Source organism: Hyla sarda, chromosome 4 (genome assembly GCF_029499605.1).
Source record: "Hyla sarda isolate aHylSar1 chromosome 4, aHylSar1.hap1, whole genome shotgun sequence".
NCBI lineage: Eukaryota > Metazoa > Chordata > Amphibia > Anura > Hylidae > Hyla > Hyla sarda.
The window spans coordinates 407119924-407145126 of record NC_079192.1 but is presented as its reverse complement, the minus strand read 5'-3'; the positions used below and the strand labels follow the sequence as shown (position 1 = coordinate 407145126).

General features: G+C 42.9%; 1 protein-coding gene and 1 pseudogene across 3 annotated transcripts in view; one reads left to right on the top strand and one right to left on the bottom strand.

The window, feature by feature from the left end:
- Positions 1-25203, top strand: part of SLC37A3 (solute carrier family 37 member 3) — a 66132-nt gene that overhangs the window by 19618 nt on the left and 21311 nt on the right. Inside the window, exons 11-15 of one of the 3 annotated variants that reach the window (XM_056517550.1) lie at positions 1773-1874; positions 4897-4944; positions 5339-5490; positions 7697-7762; positions 10390-10722. In XM_056517550.1, the coding sequence (XP_056373525.1) occupies positions 1773-1874; positions 4897-4944; positions 5339-5490; positions 7697-7762; positions 10390-10482 (461 nt within the window). In that variant the 3' untranslated portion in view covers positions 10483-10722. Of the gene's footprint in view, positions 1-1772; positions 1875-4896; positions 4945-5338; positions 5491-7696; positions 8068-10389; positions 10723-25203 lie in introns of those variants that run through there. The other 2 variants (XM_056517551.1, XM_056517549.1) reach the window with 2 other exon arrangements.
- Positions 20374-20613, bottom strand: LOC130268175 (U2 spliceosomal RNA; annotated as a pseudogene).

Sequence of the window (25203 nt, the reverse complement as noted above, 5' to 3'; positions counted from 1 at the left end):
TGCAACCCATTAACGAAACGTGTCTGTTATGCTGAACGTGCTTCATACTCGGTGAGTATCGGCTGCTGTTATCGCTGATGTCCAGCATTTACCCTTCAGATGCCGGAATCAAAGTTGATCACGGCATTTAAAGGGGAAAACTTTTTTTTTTTTTTTTTAAATCAACTGGTGCCAGAAAGTTAAACAGATTTGTAAATTACTTCTATTAAAAAGAATCTTAATCCTTCCAGTACTTATTAGCTGCTGAATACTACAGAGGAAATGGTTTTCTTTTTGGAACACAGTGCTCTCTGCTGACATCTCTGTCCATTTTAGGAACTGTCCAGAGCAGCATATGTTTTCTATGGGGATTTTCTCCTACTCTGGACAGTTCCTAAAATGGACAGAGATGTCAGCAGAGAGCACTGTGGTCATGATGTCAGCAGAGAGCTCTGTGTTCCAAAAAGAAAATAACTTCCTCTGTAGTATTCAGCAGCTAATAAGTACTGGAAGGATTAAGATGATTTTTTTATAGAAGTAATTTACAAATCTGTTTAACTTTCTGGCACTAGTTGATTTAAAAAAAGTTTTCCATGGGAGTACCCCTTTAAAAGCGTTAAAAGGCTGGTGCCATGCCGTCCCCCTGTTGCTCTGCTTTTCCAGACTGCATCGGCAGGCTATATGAACAGAGCGCCGATAACACTGATCAATGCTGTGCTATATAGCACAGCATTAAACAGTATTCGCAGTTGAAAGGTCACACATTATAATTCCCTATGGAGACTAAAAATTAGTTATCATAATAAAATTATATAATTATAATAGTTGGCAAAATGTAATAAATAGTTAAAAAAAAAATTAGTAAATAAAATAATGTAAACAATAATAAACCTAAACGTGGTATCGCCCCCGTGCAGAAATGACCGAACTATTAAAATAAAATATAAATGAAACCTCACGGTTGATGGTGTCAACATAAAAAAAAAATTTTTTTTTAAAAATCAGAATTACTGTTTATTTTTATTCTTTTGTCACTTTTATATATCACAAAAAATGAATAAAAAGTAATAAAAATTAAAAAATTAAAAAAATAAAGTTATAGGGGTCAGAATATATATATATATATATATATATATATATATATATATATATATATATATATATATATATATATATATATATATATATGGTATCATTACAATATGGCATTTTTACTGTAAAACGCACTGCGTAAACAATTCCCCCCCCCCCCCCCCCCCAAAGTAGCAAAATTGCTACTTTATCAGAATTCTGTGTATGTGTTTCCCAACCAGGGTGCCTCCAGCTGTTGCAAAACTATAACTCCCTGGCTGCATGAGGTTACACAATGTTTATTTTAGAGAGAGGGCTCCACATTTGTTTAGTGGCTGTGAGTGGTACTGCAACTTATTTTTTTATTTATTTTTTTTCCAAATAAATTGGGGTGATTGCAATACCAAGTACAACCACTAGACAAAAGTGGCGCTGTTTTTTTTAATTTTATATTTGACTGGGGAATTGACACCTCTTTCGAAGCTTACGTGTCCCTCCAGCTGTTGCAAAACTACAACTCCCAGCATGCCTGGACAGCCGTTGGCTGTCCAGGCATGCTGGGAGTTGTAGTTTTGCAACAGCTGGAGGCACCCTGGTTGGGAAATACTGCTGTGTATGCTTTATATTTTGACCCAACAGTCGTCTACCCACACATGTAAGGTGCTGCGACCGATTCAATAAAATAAATAATCTTTCGTTTTTCTTTTTATCTCGTCCTGCAGGTGGCACTGTCCAGGGACTTATTTCTGACTTGATAAAGCAGAGGTCCCCCGTTCTGGCCGTCAGTCTGCTGCTTGCCGTGGGCTCTCTGTTCGGATACAGCCGTGAGTTAAGCTTTTGGGTTGTTTTTGTCTCCCGGTATGGGTGAGTGCGCACACAACGGATGCGTCGTGCAGATTTGCGTATAGAAATGACACTGTGGGTGACGGCACCAGCCGTGTGGATAAGTGAGCAGATGGCAATGCGCACATTGCAGGGATTGATCGTCACGGTTACCCTGCTGCCTCTGCACCGGTCTGCGGCCAATCACAAGCTGTAGTGGTCACGCGTTGCGTTTCCCCGTGGCGTTCTGCATGCCGACCGTGTATAACAGAGCAGACACTGTTTCTCCAGCGTTGTATCTGTGTGTGTCTTAATGAGGAAGGGGAAGTAGATAACGCCCATCGGGGAGTTTGCGGTACAGATTAAAAATCATTGTGATCTGATTTGGGTGAAGACGTAAGAAGATGTTGTCGCTGTTTAACCCATTAGCCACCAGTCTGTGTTAGGTCAAGTTCACAGTTTTGGTTCATTATTTGAGCTGAAAGTCATGGTAAAGTATGATTTAACTGTCTGGGAGGCAGGTGCAAAGAATAGCTAGTGCTGGAGCTGGAAGGGGGCAAGAGGGAAGGAAAGAAATGTATTGTGGACTGAGAAGGCATTAGTGCGGGGGCAGGGAGAGGGCATAGCAGCGCTGGAGTGCAGGGAGCACGAGCAGGCTATACTGCATGCCACTCAGCTTTCCTAGTCTCCTGAAGAGCTCCAGTTTGGTTATTGCAGGCTGAGAGAAGAGGGGGAGAACACACCAGTGTGGAGGCAGGGAGAGGGCTTGGCAGCCTTTCTAGTCTCCTGGCTGCTTTATCAGACAGAAAAAAATTTCAGGAGACTGGGAAAGCTGGGGAAGTACTGTGAGCCCTGCACTGTGTACTACATGCCACCCAGGTTTCCAAATTTCTGGAAGAGCACCAATATGGCTGCTTTACCAGAAAAAATATTCTCTTAACCCCTTAAGGACTCAGCCCATTTTGGCCTTAAGGACAATTTAATTTTTACGTTTTTATTTTTTCCTCCTCGCCTTCTAAAAATCATAACTCTTTTATATTTTCATCCACAGACTAGTATGAGGGCTTGTTTTTTGCGCGACCAGTTGTCCTTTGTAATGACATCACTCATTATATCATAAAATGTATGGCGCAACCAAAAAACACTATTTTTGTGGGGAAATTAAAACGAAAAACGCAATTTTGGAAGGTTTTGTTTTCACGCCGTACAATTTCTGGTAAAAATGACGTGTGTTCTTTATTCTGAGGGTCAATACGATTAAAATGATACCCATTATTATATACTTTTATATTATTGTTGCGCTTAAAAAAAATCACAAACTTTTTAACCAAATTAGTACGTTTATAATCCCTTTATTTTGATGACCTATAACTTTTTTATTTTTCCGTATAAGCGGCGGTATGGGGGCTCATTTTTTGCGCCATGATCTGTACTTTTTTTTGATACCACATTTGCATATAAAAAACTTTTAATACATTTTTTATAATTTTTTTTTTTAATAAAATGTATTAAAAAAGTAGGAATTTTGGACTTTTTAAATTTTTTTTCGTTCACGCCGTTCACCGTACGGGATCATTAACATGTTATTTTAATAGTTCGGACATTTACGCACGCGGCGATACCAAATATGTCTATAAAAAAATGTTTTTTACGCTTTTTGGGGGTAAAATAGGAAAAAACGGACGTTTTACTTTTTTATTGGGGGAGGGGATTTTTCACTTTTTTTTTACTTTTACATTTTTTTACATTTTTTTTTACACTTGAATAGTCCCCATAGGGGACTATTCATAGCAATACCATGATTGCTAATACTGATCTGTTCTATGTATAGGACATAGAACAGATCAGTATTATCGGTCATCTTCTGCTCTGGTCTGCTCGATCACAGACCAGAGCAGGAGACGCTGGGAGCCGCACGGAGGAAGGAGAGGGGACGTCTGTGCGGCATTATGAATGATCGGATCCCCGCTGCGGGCGATCCGATCGTTCATTTTAATCGCGAACTGCCGCAGATGCCGGGATCTGTATTGATCCCGGCACCTGAGGGGTTAATGGCGGACGCCCGCGAGATCGCGGGCGTCGGCCATTGCCGGCGGGTCCCTGGCTGCGATCAGCAGCCGGGATCAGCCGCGCATGACACGGGCATCGCTCCGATGCCCGCGGTTATGCTTAGGACGTAAATGTACGTCCTGGTGCGTTAAGTACCACCTCACCAGGACGTACATTTACGTCCTGCGTCCTTAAGGGGTTAAAGGGGTACTCCGCCCCTAGACATCTTATCCCCTATCCAAAGGATAGGGGATAAGATGTCTGAATGCAAAGGTCACTCCGCTTCGGACCCCCACGATCTCCGTACTGCACCCGGCGTCGGGTCCAGCGCCGGAGGCTCGTGACGTCACAGTCATGCCCCACTCGTGACATCACGGCCACGCCCCCTCAATTCAAGTCTATGGGATGGGGCGTGACGAGCCTCTGCTCCGCATCGCCAGTCATCAGGCACGGAGCGAAGCACCAGATGTCTACGTGCTGCAGCCGAGATCCTGGGGGTCCCCAGCGGCGGGACCCCGCGATCAGACATCTTATCCTCTATCCTTTGGAGAGGGGATAAGATGTCTAGGGGTGTGGAGTACCTCTTAAGCAGACTGGGAAAGCTGGGTGGCAGACATTACACAGCTCAGGGCTCACAGTACACCCCAGCCTTCCTAGTCTCCTGAAGAGTTTGTTTCTGTTGAAGCCGCCATATTGTCTGTCTAATTGTTCGCCTGGAAGCGCTGGGTACTCAGCAAGTGTGTGTGTAATGTATGTAATATATATTCTATTTTTATATAATATTTTTATTTATTTATATAATATATATGTGTGTGTATATATATATATATATATATATATATATATATATATATATATATATATATATATTAATAATAATAATATAATATTTTTTTTTTATTTATATATAATTTATATACATTGTTTGGTGCTTTGTATCAGAGGTTTATATAGGTTTGTTTTTCCCGTTCCCAGGCTCTCCGAACAGTAAGCCGATAAACGCGGTCCTCATGACCATCACAGGTACGGCTTCTTTATTAAGCCTTGCTGGGCGTCATCTAGTATGTGTCCAACTTCCCTTAGCTTAAATCTCCTCTTTGGCCAATCCCTACTAGTTAGAAGGATCACATGACAAAGGGGGGCTGTACTGTAGGAACCCCCCAGTGTTCAGATGTGATACGTACATGAACAGGTCAATGAGCGTTCAATATCCCTACAGCACCACCACAGGGGAAATGAAGTATTACACACTGATATCAATTAACAATGAGTTGTTTGTGTGATGTCAGGTCCTCAGGTCAGCGACTCTTTATAACTGGGCATGCTGGGAGTTGTGGTAGATGCCGAACAGTTGAAGAGCCACAGCCCATCTCTATAGACAGTACATGCCATATCCAGATTATGTGTTTGTTCGCAGGGTTCTTTATCGGGGGCCCCTCAAACATGATCAGTTCGGCAATCTCCGCGGATCTGGGGCGGCAGGAGATGGTAAGAGGCAGCAGCGAGGCTCTGGCCACAGTCACCGGCATCGTAGACGGAACAGGCAGCATTGGAGCCGCTCTGGGACAGGTACATTCATGTCTTTAAAACAGTGTTAACCATCCAGTGTGCCTCCAGCTGTTGCAAAACTACAACTCCCAGCATGCATGCTGGGAGTTGTAGTTTTGCAACAGCTGGGGGCACACTGGTTGGGAAACACTGCTGTAGAGGCTGAAGAATGAACATGTTGGAGTCCGGTGCAGCAGAATCCCATTGAAAACAATGTGAGGCTGCTGCACCGGAATCTCTGAGCGGAGTTTCTCTGCTCAAAAATTTGGTAGTGTGAGTGGGGCCTTAAAGGGGTTCTCCAGAAATGCATCAGAAGATAATGGTTTAACTTTAGGGGTGCTCCAGTTCTGAAAAACGTATCCCCAATCCACAGTATAGAAGATAAGTGTCTGATGACGGGGACTCCCAGTGATCCCCAGAACGGGGCCGGTCTCTTACTACTGCACGCTCCAGCCCCCCACCCTCCGAGACAAACAGTGAGGGTCCGCTCAGCCAATCACCGGCTGAGGCAGTAAACAGCTGCGGCCAAAGATTGAGCAGCCCCCCACTGCTGATACCAGTTCATCTTGGAAAGTGGGGGCCAGGGCGCACAGCAGTAAGAGAGGGGGCACTGTTCTGGGAATCTCGGGGTCCCAGAAATCAGACTCTTATGCCCTAATTATTTTTTTTTTTTTATAACTGGAGGTACCCCTTTAATTCATTTTATCATTTATTCTAGATAGTATTCTAGACAGAGAAATCATCATAGAATAAGGTTCCTCGCTACTTTTTGGGGGTCCTACTCCTGTATTCACTTATGCAGCGTATGGAATTGGCGCGTGCAAAACTCCTTATTTAGGATGGCGACGGCATCCGTCTTCTTTAGAGTACCTGTTCCCAAATAAAACTTTTAATATAGTGTTCCTTGTGTAATTAGCAGACACTTTCCCATTCACTTGCTTTTAAAATTATCAACATAAATGTTTAAAATTTAATAGAAAAAAACGGCCACTAGGTGGCTCTGTTCTGTTCCCTGACACAATTAACCCCTTCCCGACCTATGACATACCTGTACGTCATGAGTGGGAAGGTGTTCCCGACCCATGACATACAGGTACGTCATGAACATTTTTGCCGCTACTCGCGGCATCCCGCAGCGCCCGGTAACATGGTGGCTATCACTGATTTCATCCCCCCCCCCCCCCAGCGATTGCTGCTATCAGTCAAATCTGACTAGCTGATAGCAGCATTTCGCTATCAGAATACTTAGCAGTGTGGTGTGTGAGTCTGGATCACGGGGATCGGGACACACACCGCTCTGCTAAGTGTCCCTGACCCGTCCCCCGGCGTCACTTACCCGGCCATGCGGTGTCCCGAGCGGTCCCGCGGTGCGAGCGACGTCCTCCAGGCGGTCACGGCGGCGCTGCGTCCCTGCGGTGAGTTTCCGGCAGCAGTGCGGCATCTTCATTGGCAGCAGTGAGATCGCCGTAAAGCAATCTCACTGCTGCCTCTGGGAGTTTCAAAACTGCAACTCCCAGCATGCCCAGACAGCCTTTGGCTTTCTGGGCATGCTGGGAGTTGCAGTTTTGCAACATCTGGAGGCCCACAGTTTGGAGACCACTGTATAATGGTCTCCAATCTGTGCTCTTCAGGACCTGGAAATGCATTTCTTTTTGGGATTTCTCTTTAGTATACAGCCCCTAAAAAGTACTGAAAGGATTAAGATTTTTTAATAGAAGTAATTTAATAATCTGTTTAACTTTCTGGCACCAGTTGATTTAAAAAAAAAAGTTTTCCATGGGAGTACCCCTTTAATAGAGTGAGTTTGGTCTCCTCACGGCCTGCCAGGAGTCTGAACTCAAGAAGTGCTTCTCTGTACTGAGCTTGATTGACAGCTGCACAGAGCCTCACTGAAAGCTGCAAAGTGCCTAAGGTATTCAATTCATCACAGCACTGCAACGATGTGAGGGCAGAAGTGATCCCCCAGCAGGCTTCAATGATGTGACACCTGCTGGGAAACGCCCACTTTCTCCTGCTGGGAAATTTTTACCTTGTGAGCAAGAAGAAAGATATGACACACAGCTTTTTAAAGCTCAGAATTTTTTTTTAAGGGTGGGAGGGGTGTTAGGAGTAGTTAGGGAGTTACTTTTTAGCCTCAAGTGATCAACTACAGTATAATGGTTGTATAATGTCTATTGCTCTATATCGCTCAGTCCTGGTTATATGACTCTCCTGTGACTTTTTGCAGGTTTTGGTGTCTGTGATACAGGGCAGCCTGGGCTGGATTTGGGTCTTCTATTTCTTCATCCTTATGGTAAGAGGATTTATTAATGCATTTCCTTCTATAATCTTATGTTTTTTTTTTTTTTTTTTTTTTTTTTTTTACATGCACCATGAGAAAATAGCCCCAAAATAGAATTCCGAGAGAACCCAATAAGAACATACAGCGCGCCTCCTTTTCCAGTCCATGGGTTCTTTGTACAGTCTATATCCATTGTTGTGCTATAAGGGGTTGTTCACTTTTTATAATTCCTTTTTGTTCTGCTGCTGTGACCCAATGCGATCAGCCTACAAGGGATTCTGTCAAGTGCTTGGTGGTTCTGCAGCGCCACCGCAGGGGAAAATGATGCATTACATGGTGCCCAGTGAAATCAAAGAACTGGCTATATAAAGCAAGACAAGTAGGGTCAATTATCGATTGAAGAGACCGATATAACCCTATGTAAAATGGCCGGTGATCAGGTGACGACAGATTGGTCCTAACAAATAGGGCGCTAACTGTTCTATGTACGCCAATGTTTCTCAACCAGGGTGCCTCCAGCTGTTGCAAAACTACAATTCCCAGCATGCCCGGACAGCCAACGGCTGTCCGGGCATGCTGGAAGTTGTAGTTTTGCAACAGCTGGAGCCACCCTGGTTGGGAAACACTGCTGTACAGGCTAAATGATTAATTTCTTGATGTTAAAAATGTTTTCTATACTTTTCACTTTATATATTCTGTAATGTTTTTATTAATCAGAAAACACCATTTTAGGAATTCCAGTTTTTTTTTTTTTTCTGAAAACATTCCCCCAAGTATAAACATCACAAACAGGATCGGGGTGTCAGGGGTCCGGGGCTCCTGTGGATGACAAAACTGGTGAATCAGTTCTGAAGCATCAATATAAGCATTTTACCGGTCACTCACGACTGTGATTTCCAACATAAAAACAAAACAAAAAACGCGTTTCGGTCCATAAGGGCCCATGCACACTACGGAATTTCCACCCGTATACAGTGTGTGTAATGAATCGGCGCTATGACATGTGCAGTCCCTAGTGACAACAACACAATTTCCGGGGAGGAAATTTCGTAGTGTGCTTCGGACCTTCTTCAGGCGCTTAGATCAAAGGCTTATGTACCGAAACGCGTTTTATTTTTTACATTTTATTTTTTATTTTCTAAAGATGTACTCCGGTGGAAAAAGATTTTTTTTTATTTTTTTTTTTCATATGAACTGGCTTCAGAAAGTTGAACAGATTTGTAAATCACTTCTATTAAAAAATCTTAATCCTTCCAGTACTTATCAGCTGCTTTATGCTCCAGAGGTAGTTGTGTAGTTCTTTTCTGTCTGACCACAGTGCTCTCTGCTGACACCTCTGTCCATTTTAGGAACTGTCCAGAGTAGGAGCAAATCCCCATTGCAAACCTCTCCTGCTCCAGACATTTCCTGACCTGGACAGAGGTGTCAGCAGAGAGCACTGTGGTCAGACAGAAAGGAAATTCAAAAAGAAAAGAACTTCCTCTGTAGCATACAGCAGCTGATAAGTACTGGAATGATTAAGATTTTGAAATAGAAGTAATTTACAAATCTGTTTTAACTTTCTGGCATCGGTTGATTTGAAAAAAAAATAAAAAATTTCCACTAGAGTACCCCTTTAATGTTAGCAAACGCATCTGACGGGTTACTCTCTCACTAGCTCTGGTGCTAGAAGTCCTTATGCAAGTCTTTAGGACCTTAAAGGGGTACTCCAGTGGGGGGAAAAAAATTCAAAAAGACCTACACAACTTCCTCAGGAGAATACAGCAGCTGATAAGTACTGGAATGATTACATTTTTAAATAGAAGTAATTTACAAATCTGTTTTAACTTTCTGGCACCAGTTGATTTTGAAAGATTTTTTTCCACCGGAGTACCCCTTTAAAGGGGTATTCCAGGAAAAACTTTTTTATATCTATCAACTGGCTCCAGAAAGTTAAACAGATTTGTAAATTACTTCTATTAAAAAAAAATCTTAATCCTTTCAGTACTTATGAGCTTCTGAAGTTAAGGTTGTTCTTTTCTGTCTAAAGCCTCTCTGATGACACCTGTCTCGGGAAACAGCCAGTTTAGAAGCAAATCCCCATAGCAAACCTCTTCTAAACTGGGCGTTTCCCGAGACAGGTTTCATCAGAGAGGAGTTAGACAGAAAAGAACAACCTTAACTTCAGAAGCTCATAAGTACTGAAAGGATTAAGATTTTTTAATAGAAGTAATTTACAAATCTGTTTAACTTTCTGGAGCAAGTTGAGATATATATATAAAAAAGGTTTTCCTGGAGTACCCCTTTAATGTTAGCAAATGCATCTGACTGGTTACTCATGACTAGTTGCATTTCTTTATACTTGGGCATTGACTTACCTGCCATGCTTTCCACAAGCTCCCAGAGAGCTCCGGGCCTCTGCCAACCTTGTCCTGGTTGGGTGCCTATAACGTTGCGCAACTCTACAAGGTCAGTGTCCATCTTCACAATTTCTGACCCGCACAAATATTCTACGCTGTGCGGCACAAGTGAGCGCCCCCTGTGTATGACCTATAATGGGACCCAGCTTGGGGCCTGTACCCACCAGCTATGCCCCCATACAGGGTATTAGGGTTGGTTACACTCTGGGAATGGCGGCATTTATCTTGTGTTCTCCACAGACTATCCTGGCCTTCTTCTTCATCATTCCGCTCATTATCCGGGAAACCAGATCGACATTGAGCACCAGGCGGATGTCTCGGCCGGCGGGGTGACAATTACTCTCAATGGCGGAGGTTAATCTCGATAGAAGACGACCGCAGTCCTTATAGAGAAGGTGAAGTCCACGCGCGCCGAAAAGGAAGAAGAAAAAAAACTCTCAGGAGGGATTACAAATTGTGGATTATTTTTGCGGGTGATGGGAAGTGAATTCTTGAAATGGTTATTTGTAAAACAAGCCGATGCCGTCCAAATTTTATATTTTCTATCAAATTTTTGTGGTCGATTTTTATTTTTTTTTTATTTTTTTTTTATTTTATTTTATTTTTTTTTTTAAATTAATTTTTTCCAAATTTTTCCAAATTTTTTTTTCACATATCTTGTTCATTGCTTTTTTTCCCCAACAAATTCCAGATCTTATTCTTTTTTTCTTATCGATTTTTTTTTTTCAAATACATTTTTTCTTTTCTTATTCTAAGTTTTTTCCGAATTTTTTTTTTATTTCTTTTTTTTTATTTTTTTTTATTTTGTTCATTGCTTTTTTCCAACAAATTCCAGATCTTTTTATTCTTACTGATTTTTCATCTTTTTTTTTTCAAAAAAGTTTTCTTTTCTTATTTTAATAGTTTTTTCTGATTTATTTATAAAAAAAATTTCTTATTTTGTTCATTACTTTTTTCCAACAAATTCCAAATGTTTTTCTTTTTATTCTTACTGATTTTTCATCTTTTTTTTTTTCAAAAAAATGTTTTCTTTTCTTATTTTAATAGTTTTTTCCGATTTTATTTATTTTTTTAATTATTTATTATTTTTTTTGCTTATTTTGTTCGTTGCTTTTTTTCCAACAAATTCCAGATCTTTTTATTTTCTGAATCATTTATTTATTTATTTTTTTTCCTCTCATGGTCTAATCTTGCTGATCCGTGTTTATTACTCTCGTCGTATATTTCTTTGGGGATCTGCCGACCGTACACTACACGTAGCGCGTCTCATCTCATGGGACGTTAAAAATCCTAAATTCTGTGCCTGGTTTAGGAAAAAAAAAACTGAAATAGAAATTTAATCAAGTGACAATTTTTTTATTTTTTTGCTTTTGTGCTGAATGTTAAAAAATTTGAAACTTGAAATATTTTAAATTTTTCCTGACAATTTTTACGGTTTTTAAGAGACTAGTTCTCGCCGATGCTTTAACTATTACGATGATGTGAATCTGACGCTGCCGAACTGACTTTTTTTGTACTTTTAAGTGACCTGATGTTTTTCTCAAATCGTAGACGGTGGCCGAGGTGATAGGACCACCATAAGTTGCGCCAAATTTTGCCTTTTTGATTTACTTCCTCCCTTCCCGTGCTCTTAGCTGTACCCCCCACTGCACGTCACAATTCATAGCTTTGCAATCTACAAGGAACAACTTTTGGGCAAATTTTGTATTTATTTTTTGGCCTTTTTTATTATCTTTTTGTTTTTTAACCTGTTTATGTCTAAACTGTACAAAAAAAAATGGTGTTGATTTACATAAGCACTTTGTTGTAACACTAACTGTAGGCATGAGGTTAAACCGGTTATCATTTGCACATCAATCATACCTTAGAACAGTGTTTCCTAACCAGGGTGCCTCCAGCTGTTGCAAAACTACAACTCCCAGCATGCCCGGACAGCCAACGGCTGTCCGAGCATGCTGGGAGTTGTAGTTTTGCAACAGGTGGAGGCACCCTGGTTGGAAAACACTTTCTTAGAATGTCAGCGACATAGTGAATCGCTAAAATGACGGCCATTTTAGACGCCATTTTGCATCCTTGGCCAGCACGTGTGAAGGTACGTACATACAGCGATGGTGACCGACTGTATATAGATCGCCGCTAAAGGGAATGTAGACCATCGCTGTCTTCCGTTATACAAGGGACTTTTTCGTTTTTTTGTTACAATTTTATAAGGAAAGTTGAAATCGGTGATTTTTAAAGGGGTACTCCGGTGGAAAACTTTTTTATTTTTATTTATTTTTTATTTTTTTATCAACTGGTACCAGAAACTTAAACAGATTTGTAAATTACTTCTATTAAAAAACCTTTCTCCTTCCAGTACCTATTAGCGGCTGTATATTACAGAGAAACTTTTGTTTTTGGATTTCAATTTTTTGTTTTCTGTCCACAGTGCTCTCTGCTGACACCTCTGTCCGTATCAAGAACTGTCCAGAGCAGCATAGGTTGCTATGGGGATTTGCTCCTGTTCTGGACAGTTCCTGATACGGACAGAGGTGTCAGCAGAGAGCACCGTGCACAGAAAAAAAAAAGCACTTTCTTTGTAGTATATAGGAGCTAATAAGTACTGGAAGGATAAAGGATTTTTTTAAGGGTGCATTCACACCACGTTTTGTACATACGGGTGCCGGATCCGGTGGGGGGAGGGGCAAACCGGGCGCTCCCGTACCCCGGCCGGATCAGCCCGTGACTTCATTTACTTTAATGATCCGACCGGAGTCAAACGGTGACTCCGGTCGGCTCAGTTTTGACCCGTATGCGGTTTCCTGACCGGACCTAAAAACCGTAGTATACTACGGTTTTAGGTCCGGTCCAAAACTGCATACGGGTCAAAACTGAGCCGACCGGAGTCACCGTTTGACTCCGGTCGGATCATTAAAGTAAATGAAGTCACGGGCTGATCCGGCCGGGGTACGGGAGCGCCTGGTTTGCCCCTCCCCCCCCACGGGATCCGGCACCCGTATGTACAAAACGTGGTGTGAATGCACCCTAATATAAGTTATTTACAAATCTGCTTAACTTTCTGGCACCAGTTGATTAAAAAAAAAAAAAATTCCATCGGAGTACCCCTTTAAGTTCACATCGCGTTTCGTGTCTCCCAGCTGCCAGTATATGTCAAAATAACAACAAAACTGTATTCCGATGTATACCCATAGGGGGAGATTTATCAAGACCTGTGCATAGGAAGCGCTGACCAGTTGCCCATAGCAACCAATCAGATAGCTGCTTTCACTTTGTGAAGAGGATCTCTACAAAATGAAAGCAGCAATCTGGTTGCTATGGGCAACTAGTGAACTTCCTGTCTGCACACGTTTTGACAAATCTCCCCCCTAATAGACTTTAATAGACCAGGTTTAGGCCCAGAATGACTAAAACTATGAAATTCCTAAGACCCGTGTATGTAATCCCATTATCAGGAAAATGGGCGCCCGCGATGAGATGGCGAATGAGCAATTGTTTCTTCATGAGATGATAGAATCTTGTGTGCGGCCATGTAATTTATCTGCCGCACCTCACACTGTGTAAATGGGATGTGCGGCCGACAGTGATGAATTAATGGGTCACATGACTGATCCAGCGATCATTTGCGCGGCCCGGACGTCTCAATCATCGAGTCTTAGGCTTCGTTCACACTGAGGAATTTCCGAGCGAATTTGGCTTGAAAAATTCAGCTTGGAAATTCTCTTGCAGCAGAGTCCCATTGGTTTTTAATGGGGTTCTGCTACACCGTGCACTCGGTGGAATTTCTGCAGCGAAAACATCTGCCATGGAAATCCGATTCAGGCCTCCGCAGAAGGAATTGACCGGTCTATGGATAGGCGCATTTCCGAGCGGTCCTATTGCCGACATGTTTTCCGACGTGCGATGTATGCGGAATGTCCACCGGCCATTTTCTAGGCAGACGTTCCGCCATGTGAACAGACAAGATCAGAGAGATCAGCGCTTGTTAAATAGTGACAGTCATGCACGCCACGTTTTTGCTATACAGTTCCCGTATACGGTTTCATGTTAAAAACCGTACGGAACTGTATAGAAAACCGTATGCATTGACTTAACATTGTAAACCGTGCCAAACGCATCATCTGGTTTAGTCCGTTTTGCGTCTTATACAGTTTTGTCCGTTTTTACCTGTACCCAAAACCGTAGTCTACCACGTTTTTTGGTCCGAGTAAAAAAACGTATTAAACCGTATACGTTTTTTTTTTTTTTTTAAACATGGAAGTCAATGGGAACCGCACAGAACTGTATGTGCGTACGGTCCCATCCGGTTTACACTATACGGTTTTTGACTTTGCACAGGTTTTTTTTTTCTTGGAATTTCAATCAAACAAGTGAAACTTTATTCAAAATGGAGTGAAAAGTTAAACGTATACTTTTTTTTCTTAAAAAACGGATGCAACCGGACATCATTTTTTAAACCGTATATAGGTTGAAATTTGTACACACATTTTGATACAGTTTAGTCCGGTTTTGAGGAATCCGTTTTTCATGAAAAACCTGATACGGGAACTGTACTGCAAAAACGTGGTGTGAATGCCGCCTAAGACAGTGTGAATTTAGAGTAAACCGCTTAAGGCTATGTTCACACACAGTTCCTTTATTTGAGCCATAAAACAGCAGGGTTTTTTTTTTTTTTTTGTGTGTGTGTTGGGTAAGTTCCATTGACCTCAATATATTGGCTGATACTTCCCATTCAGTAAAATTTTTAAATGTATACATTTTTTATTTATTTGCAGTTTTTGTCCCAATAATCTGCTGACTTAACTGCATACTAGCTTTTGTTGTAGCAAAAAAATGGACGATCCGCATCTGAAAAAAAATGTTTCAGAAAATGCAAAAAAAAAGGGAGAAAAACAGCGGCGATGGCTGACTTGATTTTTTATTTATTTTTTTAATAAAAAATGCAATTTTAGTTTTTTTTTACTAGGCTGAAAATATGGACTTAAAAATACTGAGTGGGCACAAAGCTTAAAGGGGTACTCCGCTGCTCAGCGTTTGGAACAAAATGTTCCGAAACACTTAGAGCTGGCGCCGGAAGCTCGTGACATCATAGCCCCGCCCCTAATGGCGTCACGCGCCGCCCCCTCAATGCAAGTCTATGGGAGGGGGCGTGACGAATGTCACGCCCCCTCCCATAGACTTGCATTGAGGGGGCGGGGTGTGACGTCATGAGGGGGTGGGGCTTTGACATAACAAGTTCCTGGCTCCAGCGTTCGGAACTGTTTATTCCAAACGCTGAGTAGTGGCGTACCCCTTTAAGGCCCCTATACACATTAGTGAAATTTTGGTTTCATGTGTTTGGAGGGATCGGAAAAGAGATACCACCCTACACAGTAAAAGACTCCCATAGACTTGCATTGAGGGGGCAGGGCTATGACATCCCGAGCTCCCGACACCGGCTCTAAGCATTCGGAAAATTTTGTTCCAAACGCTGAGCAGTAGTGTAGCCCTTTAAGAATGCACTGCCATGAAAAAAAAAAAAAAAAGTTTTGATCAGTCGGGGTCTGAATGTTCAGACCCTGACTAATCAGCAGAATGAGCCGGGAGAAGTGTGCGTTTAGCATGTGTGTTTCACATCACAAACACTCTTAATGTAAGTCTGTGGGACTGTCCTACTCCCGCGCTTCTCTCCCCACTTGCTCTACTGATCAGTCTGTGTCCGATCACAGAGATCGGCGCTCGTTTACAAAGCCTTCACAAGGCTCAATCAGTTGGGCCGTCTTCTACATTGGGCACTCCAAAATCATCACTGGCCGCATGTCACCTGTTCACACAGGATGTTTTTTTTCGGATGATTTTATCGGCCTCACAATAGGCCAGCGATCAGCCAGCGACAAACCTCTTACTGGACACACAAAAGTGCGGTAGACTGCAGTTTTGTGTTCCACAAATAAACCGAACAGACCAATCGTAGTTATATGTAGACTTCATATGGTGTAATCAAGTCTGTGACCACACCTCGGTATACCTCGGAATACATTTTGTTACGGTGGCAGAGGTACAATGCGTGATGTGAACCTAGCAGGATATAGACCCATATACTCCAGGCAAACTGATAACTGTGCTGGTGCAGGTACCGCGGGGGCGGAGTCTGACTTCCTTATTTGGTGTTCTTTGAATCCCTCTGTCATGCTCCACCCCTGAGGTCCTGCACTTGCCATTACATATTGAATCCGTTTTGCCTGGAGTGTCCCTTTGTTTTTATTTTTTTTTCTATAATTTTATTTTCTCACAAAGGGTCTGTTGGGCTTGAGGTTTTCCCAACTAGGGTTTTTTCGGTGACTATTGCCCATTGAGAAAAAAAAAAAAAAAAAACGCTGGTTAATGTGGTGACTTCTCTCCTTATAATCATGTAATTCACTGCCTCATTATACCTCAGTACTGACATCTGTCTGTCTGGCCATGGTGAAGGCTCTACGACGTGTAGATTTGTAAAGTACCGTACCTTTTTATGCTTTTTTATACATCATTTCTATGGTTTGCTTAAGATATATATTAAAAAATAAATAAATAAATAAAAAAAATGTAAATAAAGTGTCTATAGTTTATTCTATTAAAGGGAACCTGTTGACAGAAAATTTTTAGAACAAATAAAAAAAAAATTATTATATTTTTTTACATTTTTATTCTTTCATCAATACGTTTTTGTCTAATTCAATTTAGACGTGTTGTTCAAAATTGGATTGAAAAGTGGGGCAAGGATCTCTGGTTATAAGGGGTGATCCCAATGTACAATATTTTTTGGCTCTTAGACAAAAACTTACAACCTGTCAAAAGTTTTTTTACAGTGCCCATTTCACTAATGTATGTGTTTGTTAAAGGGGTCACGCCCCCTCCCATAGACTTGCATTGAGGGGGCGGGGCTATGACGTCACAAGCTCTCGGCTCCGGCTCCAGCGATTGGAACAGTTTGTTCCAAACGCTGAGCAGCGGAGTACCCCTTTGCCATTTGAGTGCGTTTTATATAAAATAGCATCTCTCAAAGGGGGTCCGCTACAGAGTGCAGAAGGCTTCTTTACTGTACATGCTGTGAACGGGTGGAGTAATCTCTTCTGGACGGGATCACGGCAGTAAAGCAGGCTGTCAGGGCATGATGGGAGTTGTAGTTTTGCAACAGCTGGAGGGCCACAGGTTGGGTAATGCTGCTGTAGACCAATGATGATGCAGTGACACATCTTCCACTTACGCAGGGCTTCCACGTACCGAGTTCCTGCACTTTTTCCACAGCAGGAATGCATTTACCATTAGCAGGAGTCCTGCAGGACCAGCCCTTAAAGGGGTACTACTGATCTGACAACTTATCCCCTATCTAAAGGATAGGGGATAAGTTGCCTGATCACGTGGGGTCCCGCCGCTGGGGAGCCCTGCGATCTCGCACGCAGCACCCCGCTCTCATCAGGCCCCGGAGCGAACATCTGCTCCGGGTCTGATGACTGCCAATCACGGCGTGACGTCACTGCTCCACCCCATGTGCCATCATGCTCCGCCCCTCAATGTAAGTCTATGGCAGGGGGCGAGACAGCTGTCTCGCCCCCTGCCATAGACTTACATTGAGGGGCGGAGCATGATGTCACATGGGGTGGAGCAGGGACGTCACGCCGTGATCGGCAGTCATCAGACCCGGAGCGGATGTTTAGATAGGGGATAAGTTGTCAGCACTGTAGTACCCATTTTAAAGGGGTACTCCGCCCCTAGACATCTTATCACCTATCCAAACGGATAGGGGAAAATATGTCAGATCCCGGGGGTCCTGCTGCTGGGGACCCCCGCGATCTCTGCTGCACTACCCCAGACATCCAGTGCACGGAGCGAACGTTACTGCGTGCCAGATGACTGGTGATGCGAGGCAGAGGCTTGTGACATCATAGTAATGCCCCCTCAATGCATTTCTATGGGAGGGTGCGTGACGGCAATCACGCCCCCTCCCATAGACTTGCATTAAAGGGCCGTGAGTGTGACGTCACGATCCTCTGGTGCTGCACCCAACGCTCTAAACGAACGCCGGAGAATGCGGGGGTCCCCGGTGGCAGATGTCTAGTACCCCTTTAAAGTGGAAATCTTGGGTGAGTACCCACACTTTTTTTTTTTTTTCCCAGGACTTGACCCCTGCACGTACGGCCATGTTAGATATATAATGTCTTTTCGCCTTCATGCCGCCCTTTGCTATAAGGAAGCCATCGGCCAATGAAAAATCACAAAATATTCACAACCCGTTCAATAGAAACGGATTTAATCTCTTACACTTGTTCCGTAACCTTCTCTTCCCGTACATCCTTCCGCCAGGGGATGATATAAAGGGGTCTTTCATGTGTCTGGAGGTCTCTATAGACCATTGTCGTAGGAGAACAAAGGATTCGAGTTCATAACATGTAGTTCATCGGTTTGACCTGTAGGCGGAGTATTACATTGGAAACCGCTGCTAAGCGAGGGATTTAATAGTATTATTGAGTATACATTAAAATTCATCATTATGATGTAAGCTGATGGGTCCACATTACTGTATTTAACCCCTTTTCAGCCTTTCGGGCTCTGGGCTGGAAACACACAGCATTTATGTTAAATAAAAAAAAAGGCCATATTGGCCTCGTAGAGTTTTTAGTTATTTTTTTTTTTTATTATTTATTGTGGCCAAATGTTAGCTGGAAATCATTGGACCCACGACATATTTTTTGTTTTGTTTTTTTAATTGTGTTTTTTTTTTTTTTTTTAAACCAGTTTTCCATTTTTTTATAATTTTTTTATTAACTTTTTTAGTATTTATTTGTTTTTGTTTTTCAGAAATAGTGGCTTTTATTTTTTTTTCTTCTAGGCTAGGATCAGATTATTGTAGCCGGCAATGCGTTTTTGAGACGATTCTGCCTAAATAAATTACATGTCAGTTTTTTCTTCTGAGGCCGGAATTTGAATTTTTACGCCAGTCGGCTCTGGCGCGGAAATTTTGCCATGTGCAAGGTGCAGCAGAATCATTGAAAACAATGGGACTGGGACAGAATTTACGATCTGCATTTTTTTTTTCCCAAAATCCGCTCAGAAATTCCGCCGTGTGAACAAGGCCAAAGTCCTTTATAGGTGGAAAAAAATGCTACATTTGTGTGTAGTAATACAACTCTGCTCTGTGTAGTAATACAACTCTGCTCTGTGTAGTAATACAACTCTGCTCTGTTTATTTCAATGAAGCAGCACTACAATACCGCACACAAACTGAGAACGAGAGTGGTGCTGTTTGCAGAAGAAAGTAGCTATATCTTTTATAACCATGGACAATTCCTTCAAAGTGTCTGGTGGGGTGAGGGGGGGGGGGGAGTTGTTGACCTCTTAGACCCCCCCCCCCCCGGGAGTCCTATATCTCCCTCCTGCACCATACCGAACGTTTCACTGCGGTCGGCTCATTGAAATCAATTCCATACGGGAGCACATAGAAAGGCATGCGGGAGCGCAAGTTTTTAAGCTCTCCCCTGACGTATGCGTTCCCGTATGGGGGAAAACGTAATGGGAACCCGTCCTAAGGGTGGGTTCACACTACGTTTTCTCCCATACGGGAGCGCATACGGCAGGGGGGAGCTAAAACCTCGCGCTCCCGTATGTCACTGTATGCGCTCCCGTATGTCATTCATTTAAATGAGCCGGCCGGAGTGAAACGTTCGGCTCATTTTTGCGCTGTATGCGCTTTTACAACCGGACCTAAAACTGTGGTCAACCACGGTTTTAGGTCCGGTTGTAAAAGCGCATACGGCGCAAAAATGAGCCGACCGGACCGAACGTTTCACTCCGGCCGGCTCATTGAAATGAATGACATACGGGAGCGCATATGGTGACATACGGGAGCGCGAGGTTTTAGCTCCCCCCTGCCGTATGCGCTCCCGTATGGGAGAAAACGTAGTGTGAACCCAGGAGCAGAACAACAAGTTTGAAGAAAAGATGTTTCAGAATTTCTTGCTTTTTATAGGGGATGCAAGTTTTTATGAGCTTTTCTTGAAACTCTCCTCGTATTGTTCCACTGCCGTTCCTTCGGGAAATGTATGAATATTTTACTTTTGTGTTTCCAGGAGGAGTTACAGAGGAACAGCAAAATAGAGTTCTACGAAAAGACGCTTCAGAAGCATTTTTGGGTGGTCTCTTTTTTTTTTTTTTTTTTTTTTTTTTATTATCTAAGAGCCGAGGAACGTGCTCTCGAATCGCCCAAAGTGCAAGAAAAAGTGCAAACGTGTTACACTAAAAAAACACGTGCACAAAGGATGCAGTCTATCACAAGCCCTTCTCCAAAAGGAGAGAGGCCCCCCAACAAACCTTACCCTTCACCTCCGGACCAAAAGGTACCTGCGAGGTTCCAGGTTTGAACGCCCTGGTAAACCTGCTCCCTACCATGCAGCATGAAACTGATAAGAACAGATACTACACTTGATCTTAGCCAAAAGGCCGAGAAGCGATTTTTGGGTGGTCTCATAAAGAAGTTTCCAAAAAGGAAAGCATGTGTAGACAGCTGTTTCAGGGATCAGGATGGGGGGGGAGGGGGCTGATTGTTATTGAGGAGATTCGGCTGTGTATAGAGTCTTACAGGCAGTGCTCCCTGGGAAAAAGTATGCAAATTAGTCTCCACGCCCGGTGCGGAACAGAAGTGGCATTGAAGATTACTGTATGTAAAACCACGCTTTTTAACCATGTGAACCTGTAAAAGAGCTTTGAAACATTTCCAGGAGAAACTACAGAGGAACGACAAGATGCAGAGTTCTTAGAAAAGGTACGGCGCTAACATAAAAAAAATAATATGGTGCATGGATGTTCTGTCCTCTTTCTAGACAAGTGCGGACCGTTGCAGTGGTTTCCTGTCTAGTCCAGTGACTGGACACTAAGGTTATGCTCACACCGAAGGTTTGGAGAGGAATTTCCGCAATTAATTCTGCTCGCTTATTCCTCTCCAATTCATTCAGCAGTGAAAACCCCCATAGTATGTAATTACATTTCTGCTCCTCAGTTCACACTGAGGAATTTCGGCTAGCGGAATTCTGTCACTGAATTCCGTTCCGCAAGAAGAATGAAGATGTTCTTTCTTCATGCGGAATTCGCATCCTAACCCCATAGAACTCAATGTAAATTATTTTTTCAGTCCGCCACACTTTCACGCGTAAATTGCGTGTGTTTTGCACGGAATTCCCGCGGAAATAGCGTGAAAAAAAAGTCTCCTATGCCGCGCTGAATTCCTCAATTTTCTGTGTGGAATTCCGTGCGGAAAAAAAACAGTAATTTTTGAGCGGATATTTTCAGCGAGCATTCCGCACAAATATTAATCAGTGTGAACATACCCTAAGTCCTGCTCCAAGCAGGAAAAGGACTAAAGATCAGGGGACCAGACTGAGTCAAACGGGAGCGGTGGGGGACCAGGGTTGGGTAAGTGTGTTTTATAAATTTTTTTTCTGAGGCACAGCACCATGTTATTTTTTTATGCTAGCGCCAAAATACCTCTTTAAGGCTATGTTCACATTAGGAGCTCCATCTGCTAAGGTGACTTTTACACTGCCGTCACGATCCTGCCTGTTTTTGAGCCATTAGGCCCTTTTCACACTACCATTATCTACCGGGGAAAATAAAGGGAGAAAAAATACAGCTTGCACCGTCTTTTTCTCCCGCTGAAAAACAGTGTCGCCCGACAGACCCCATTGACCCCCTGTTTCGCCCCGTCAAAATGACAGCCGTCAAACTCGGGAAAAAATATAAAGAGAAAAAAATAAGAGTTTGACGGCTGTTCTTGACTGGGCGCAGTGCCAGTGTGAAAGAAGCCTTATTCATCAATAACGGATCAAGAATTAACCGATCATAACGGATCATAATGGATGGCCAATGTCTGTAATTTTAACGGACATTGTTCACCCGTTACCAACAGGGGTATTAACGGATGGTCATTTGTGGTCGTCCATAGACTTCAATGTTAAAATTTAAATTTTAATGTCCCTTATTCAATGGTTGTTTTTGAGCGGAGAAATTTTTTTTTTTTCCCTTCAAAATAATGGACGTCATTCATAACAGGCTATAACTGGTGACAAAGGATGCTTAAAGGGGTACTCGGGCCCTAAGACATCTTATCCCCTATCCAAAGTATAGGGGATAAGATGTCTGACCGCGGGGGTCCCGCTGCTGGGGATTCTCCCATTTTCCAAATTCTCCCATTATCATCTTCCGATGTAAAATCCTGAAAACATCCATCAAAGAATCCCATTAATTTCGATGGGATTTTTTTAAAGGGGTACTCCGGCCCTAATGCCTCTGATCCCCTATCCAAAGGATAGGGGATAAGATGTCTGACCCCGGGCGTCCTGCTGCAATCTTGCATTCGGCACCCACCTCTTCGAGCTGCACGCTGCGCTGCCAACTCGCAAAGTGCCGTGTGCTGACCACGGGGCTGGAGTATCGTGATGTCACGACTCCGCCCCTGTGTGACGTCACCCCCCGCTATGCAAGTCTATGGGAGGGGGCGTGACGGCCGTCACGCCCCCTTCCATAGACTTGCATAGCGGGGGTGGCGGGTGACGCGAAGTCGTGATGTCACAATACTCCGGCCCCGTGGTCGGCACCCGGCACTTTGTGAGCTGGCAGCGCGGCGTGCAGCTCAAAGAGGTGGGTGCCAAATGCAAGATTGCGGTGGGACCCCCGGGGTCAGACACCTTATCCCCTATCCTTTGGACATCGACATGAATGGGTTTCTCTGATGGACGTTTTCAGGATTTTACATCGGAAGATGATAATGGGAGAATTTACGGGTCATGTGAAAGGGGCCTAATTAATTCTGTTAAAATGACGGAGAGGGAAGATTCCTGCAGGTCAGGTTTTTGTCTTAGCTCAAGTCCTGCAAAATAACGAAAACTTGACTGACCCCATTCAAAGTCGTCGGGAGAACTGTCTGTAACCCTCCGTGTGCAGTGTCCATCAGCAGGGCCACTTATCAGGTAATAGTGGCTTCTCCTGTCCAGACCGATCTCCAAGGAGGGGGCCCAGTCCAAACAGAGGCCTAAGACAAACACACAGGACACAATCCTAAGTGTGTGTGTTGGGGGGGTGGGCAGCTTCCTAAAATAAATCCCTGGGCCCAGACAGGGTTACCCAGGCGAGCAGACTGAGTACAAGGATGCCTTCAGCCTGGTGATGGATGGCTTCCGTCCGCTGTGTTTGTTTATCACTGTATCCTTAGGGTTTGTGGAAGTGGTTCAGGAAGCTGTGGAAATGGGCACCAGAAGACGTCATGCCCAGATGGGCAGCGCTGACCGAGGAGGCGTGCGCCCACAGGACACTTGTGAGCCATGAATGCCGCGTTTGTGATAAAGAGCAAACAGACATCTTTAAAGGGGTATTCCAGGAAGAAGAACATTTTTTTTTTTATATCAACTGGCTCCAGAAAGTTAAACAGATTTGTAAATGACTTCTATTAAAAAATCTTAATCCTTTCAAAAATTATCAGCTGCTGAAGTTGAGTTGTTGTTTTCTGTCTGGCAACAGTGCTCTCTGCTGACATCTCTGCTTGTCTCGGGAACTGCACAGAGTAGAAGAGGTTTGCTATGGGGATTTGCTTCTACTCTGGACGGTTCCCAAGACACGTGTCATCAGAGAGCACTTAGACAGAAAAGAACAACTCAACTTCATCAGTTCATAAGTACTGAAAGGATTAAGATTTTATAATAGAAGTAATTTACAAATCTGTTTAACTTTCTGGAGCCAGTTGATATATAAAAAAAAAAAAAGTTTTTTCCTGGAATACCCCTTTTTTTTCCTGGATAACCCCTTTTTTTTTAAATCAAGTGGTGCCAGAAAGTTAAACAGATTTGTAAATCACTTCTATTAAAAAATATTAATATTTCCAGTACTTTTTAGGGGCTGTATACTAAAGAGAAATCCCCAAAAGAAATGCATTACCTGTGATGTCATGACCACAGTGCTCTCTGCTGACCTCTGCTGTCCATTTTAGGAACTGTCCAGAGCAGCATATGTTTGCTATGGGGATTTTTTCCTGCTCTGGACAGTTCCTAAAATGGACAGCAGAGGTCAGCAGAGAGCACTGTGATCATGACATCAGAGAGAATGCATTTCTTTTTTTGGATTTCTCTTTAGTATACATCCCCTAAAAAGTACTGGAAGGATTAAGATTTTTGAATAGAAGTGATTTACACATCTGTTTAACTTTCTGGCACCAGTTGATTTAAAAAAAAAAAGTTTTCCATGAGAGTACCCCTTTAAAACATGGCTGGGATTTACACAGAGCATACTTTGCATTCAGGACTCCAGGAAAGCTGGGTGACAAACCATATAGCAGTAGTATAGTATTCAGTTAGGACCCAGATTCACCCTTTTTTTAATCTGATTCTTTCTAAGAAAGTTTGATCACCCAACATGGGATGTATAATGGGGCGGCCACCCAGCTTTCTTCAGGCGGAATTTGGATCTGCGTCCGAAATTTCCATAAACAGAATTGGCACTTCTGCCGTGGCTTGTCCAGTAGTAATTATCATAGGGACCGGGATTTTTCTGGACTTCCTGTGAGTCGTCCAACTTAGGGTATGTTCCCATTTATCTTCTGGTGGCAAAAAAAAATAAAAATATGCTTGCAAAACACGTGGCACACATTGGCACATAGTTCTGCCATTTTGACCCAGTTTTGTAAGCAGATAAGTTTTATTCAATAGGACTATTCTGTGTCCTGAATTTCAGATGCATTTTGTGCACATAATAAGTAATACGCTTATTGTGATGTATTTCAAATTTGCGTCACAGTTGATGGTATGGACAAAAGTGCGAATTCCCATGAAAAAATGGGAAATAGTGGTTGCCAAAAAAGAGACAGACAGAAAAATGTTGTAGGAATCTGCCATTGGCTGATAACAGGGAACAATAGCTTGTATTTAGCTGCACATCTAATGGAGATAAGAAAGACTTTGTAGTCCCTAAATGATCGCACTACTGGGTTCAGGGAAACTGAAGAAGGGTCGGCCTCGGTGAGGTCACAAGGTCGTGTAGACCCATGTCTGACACCTGCAT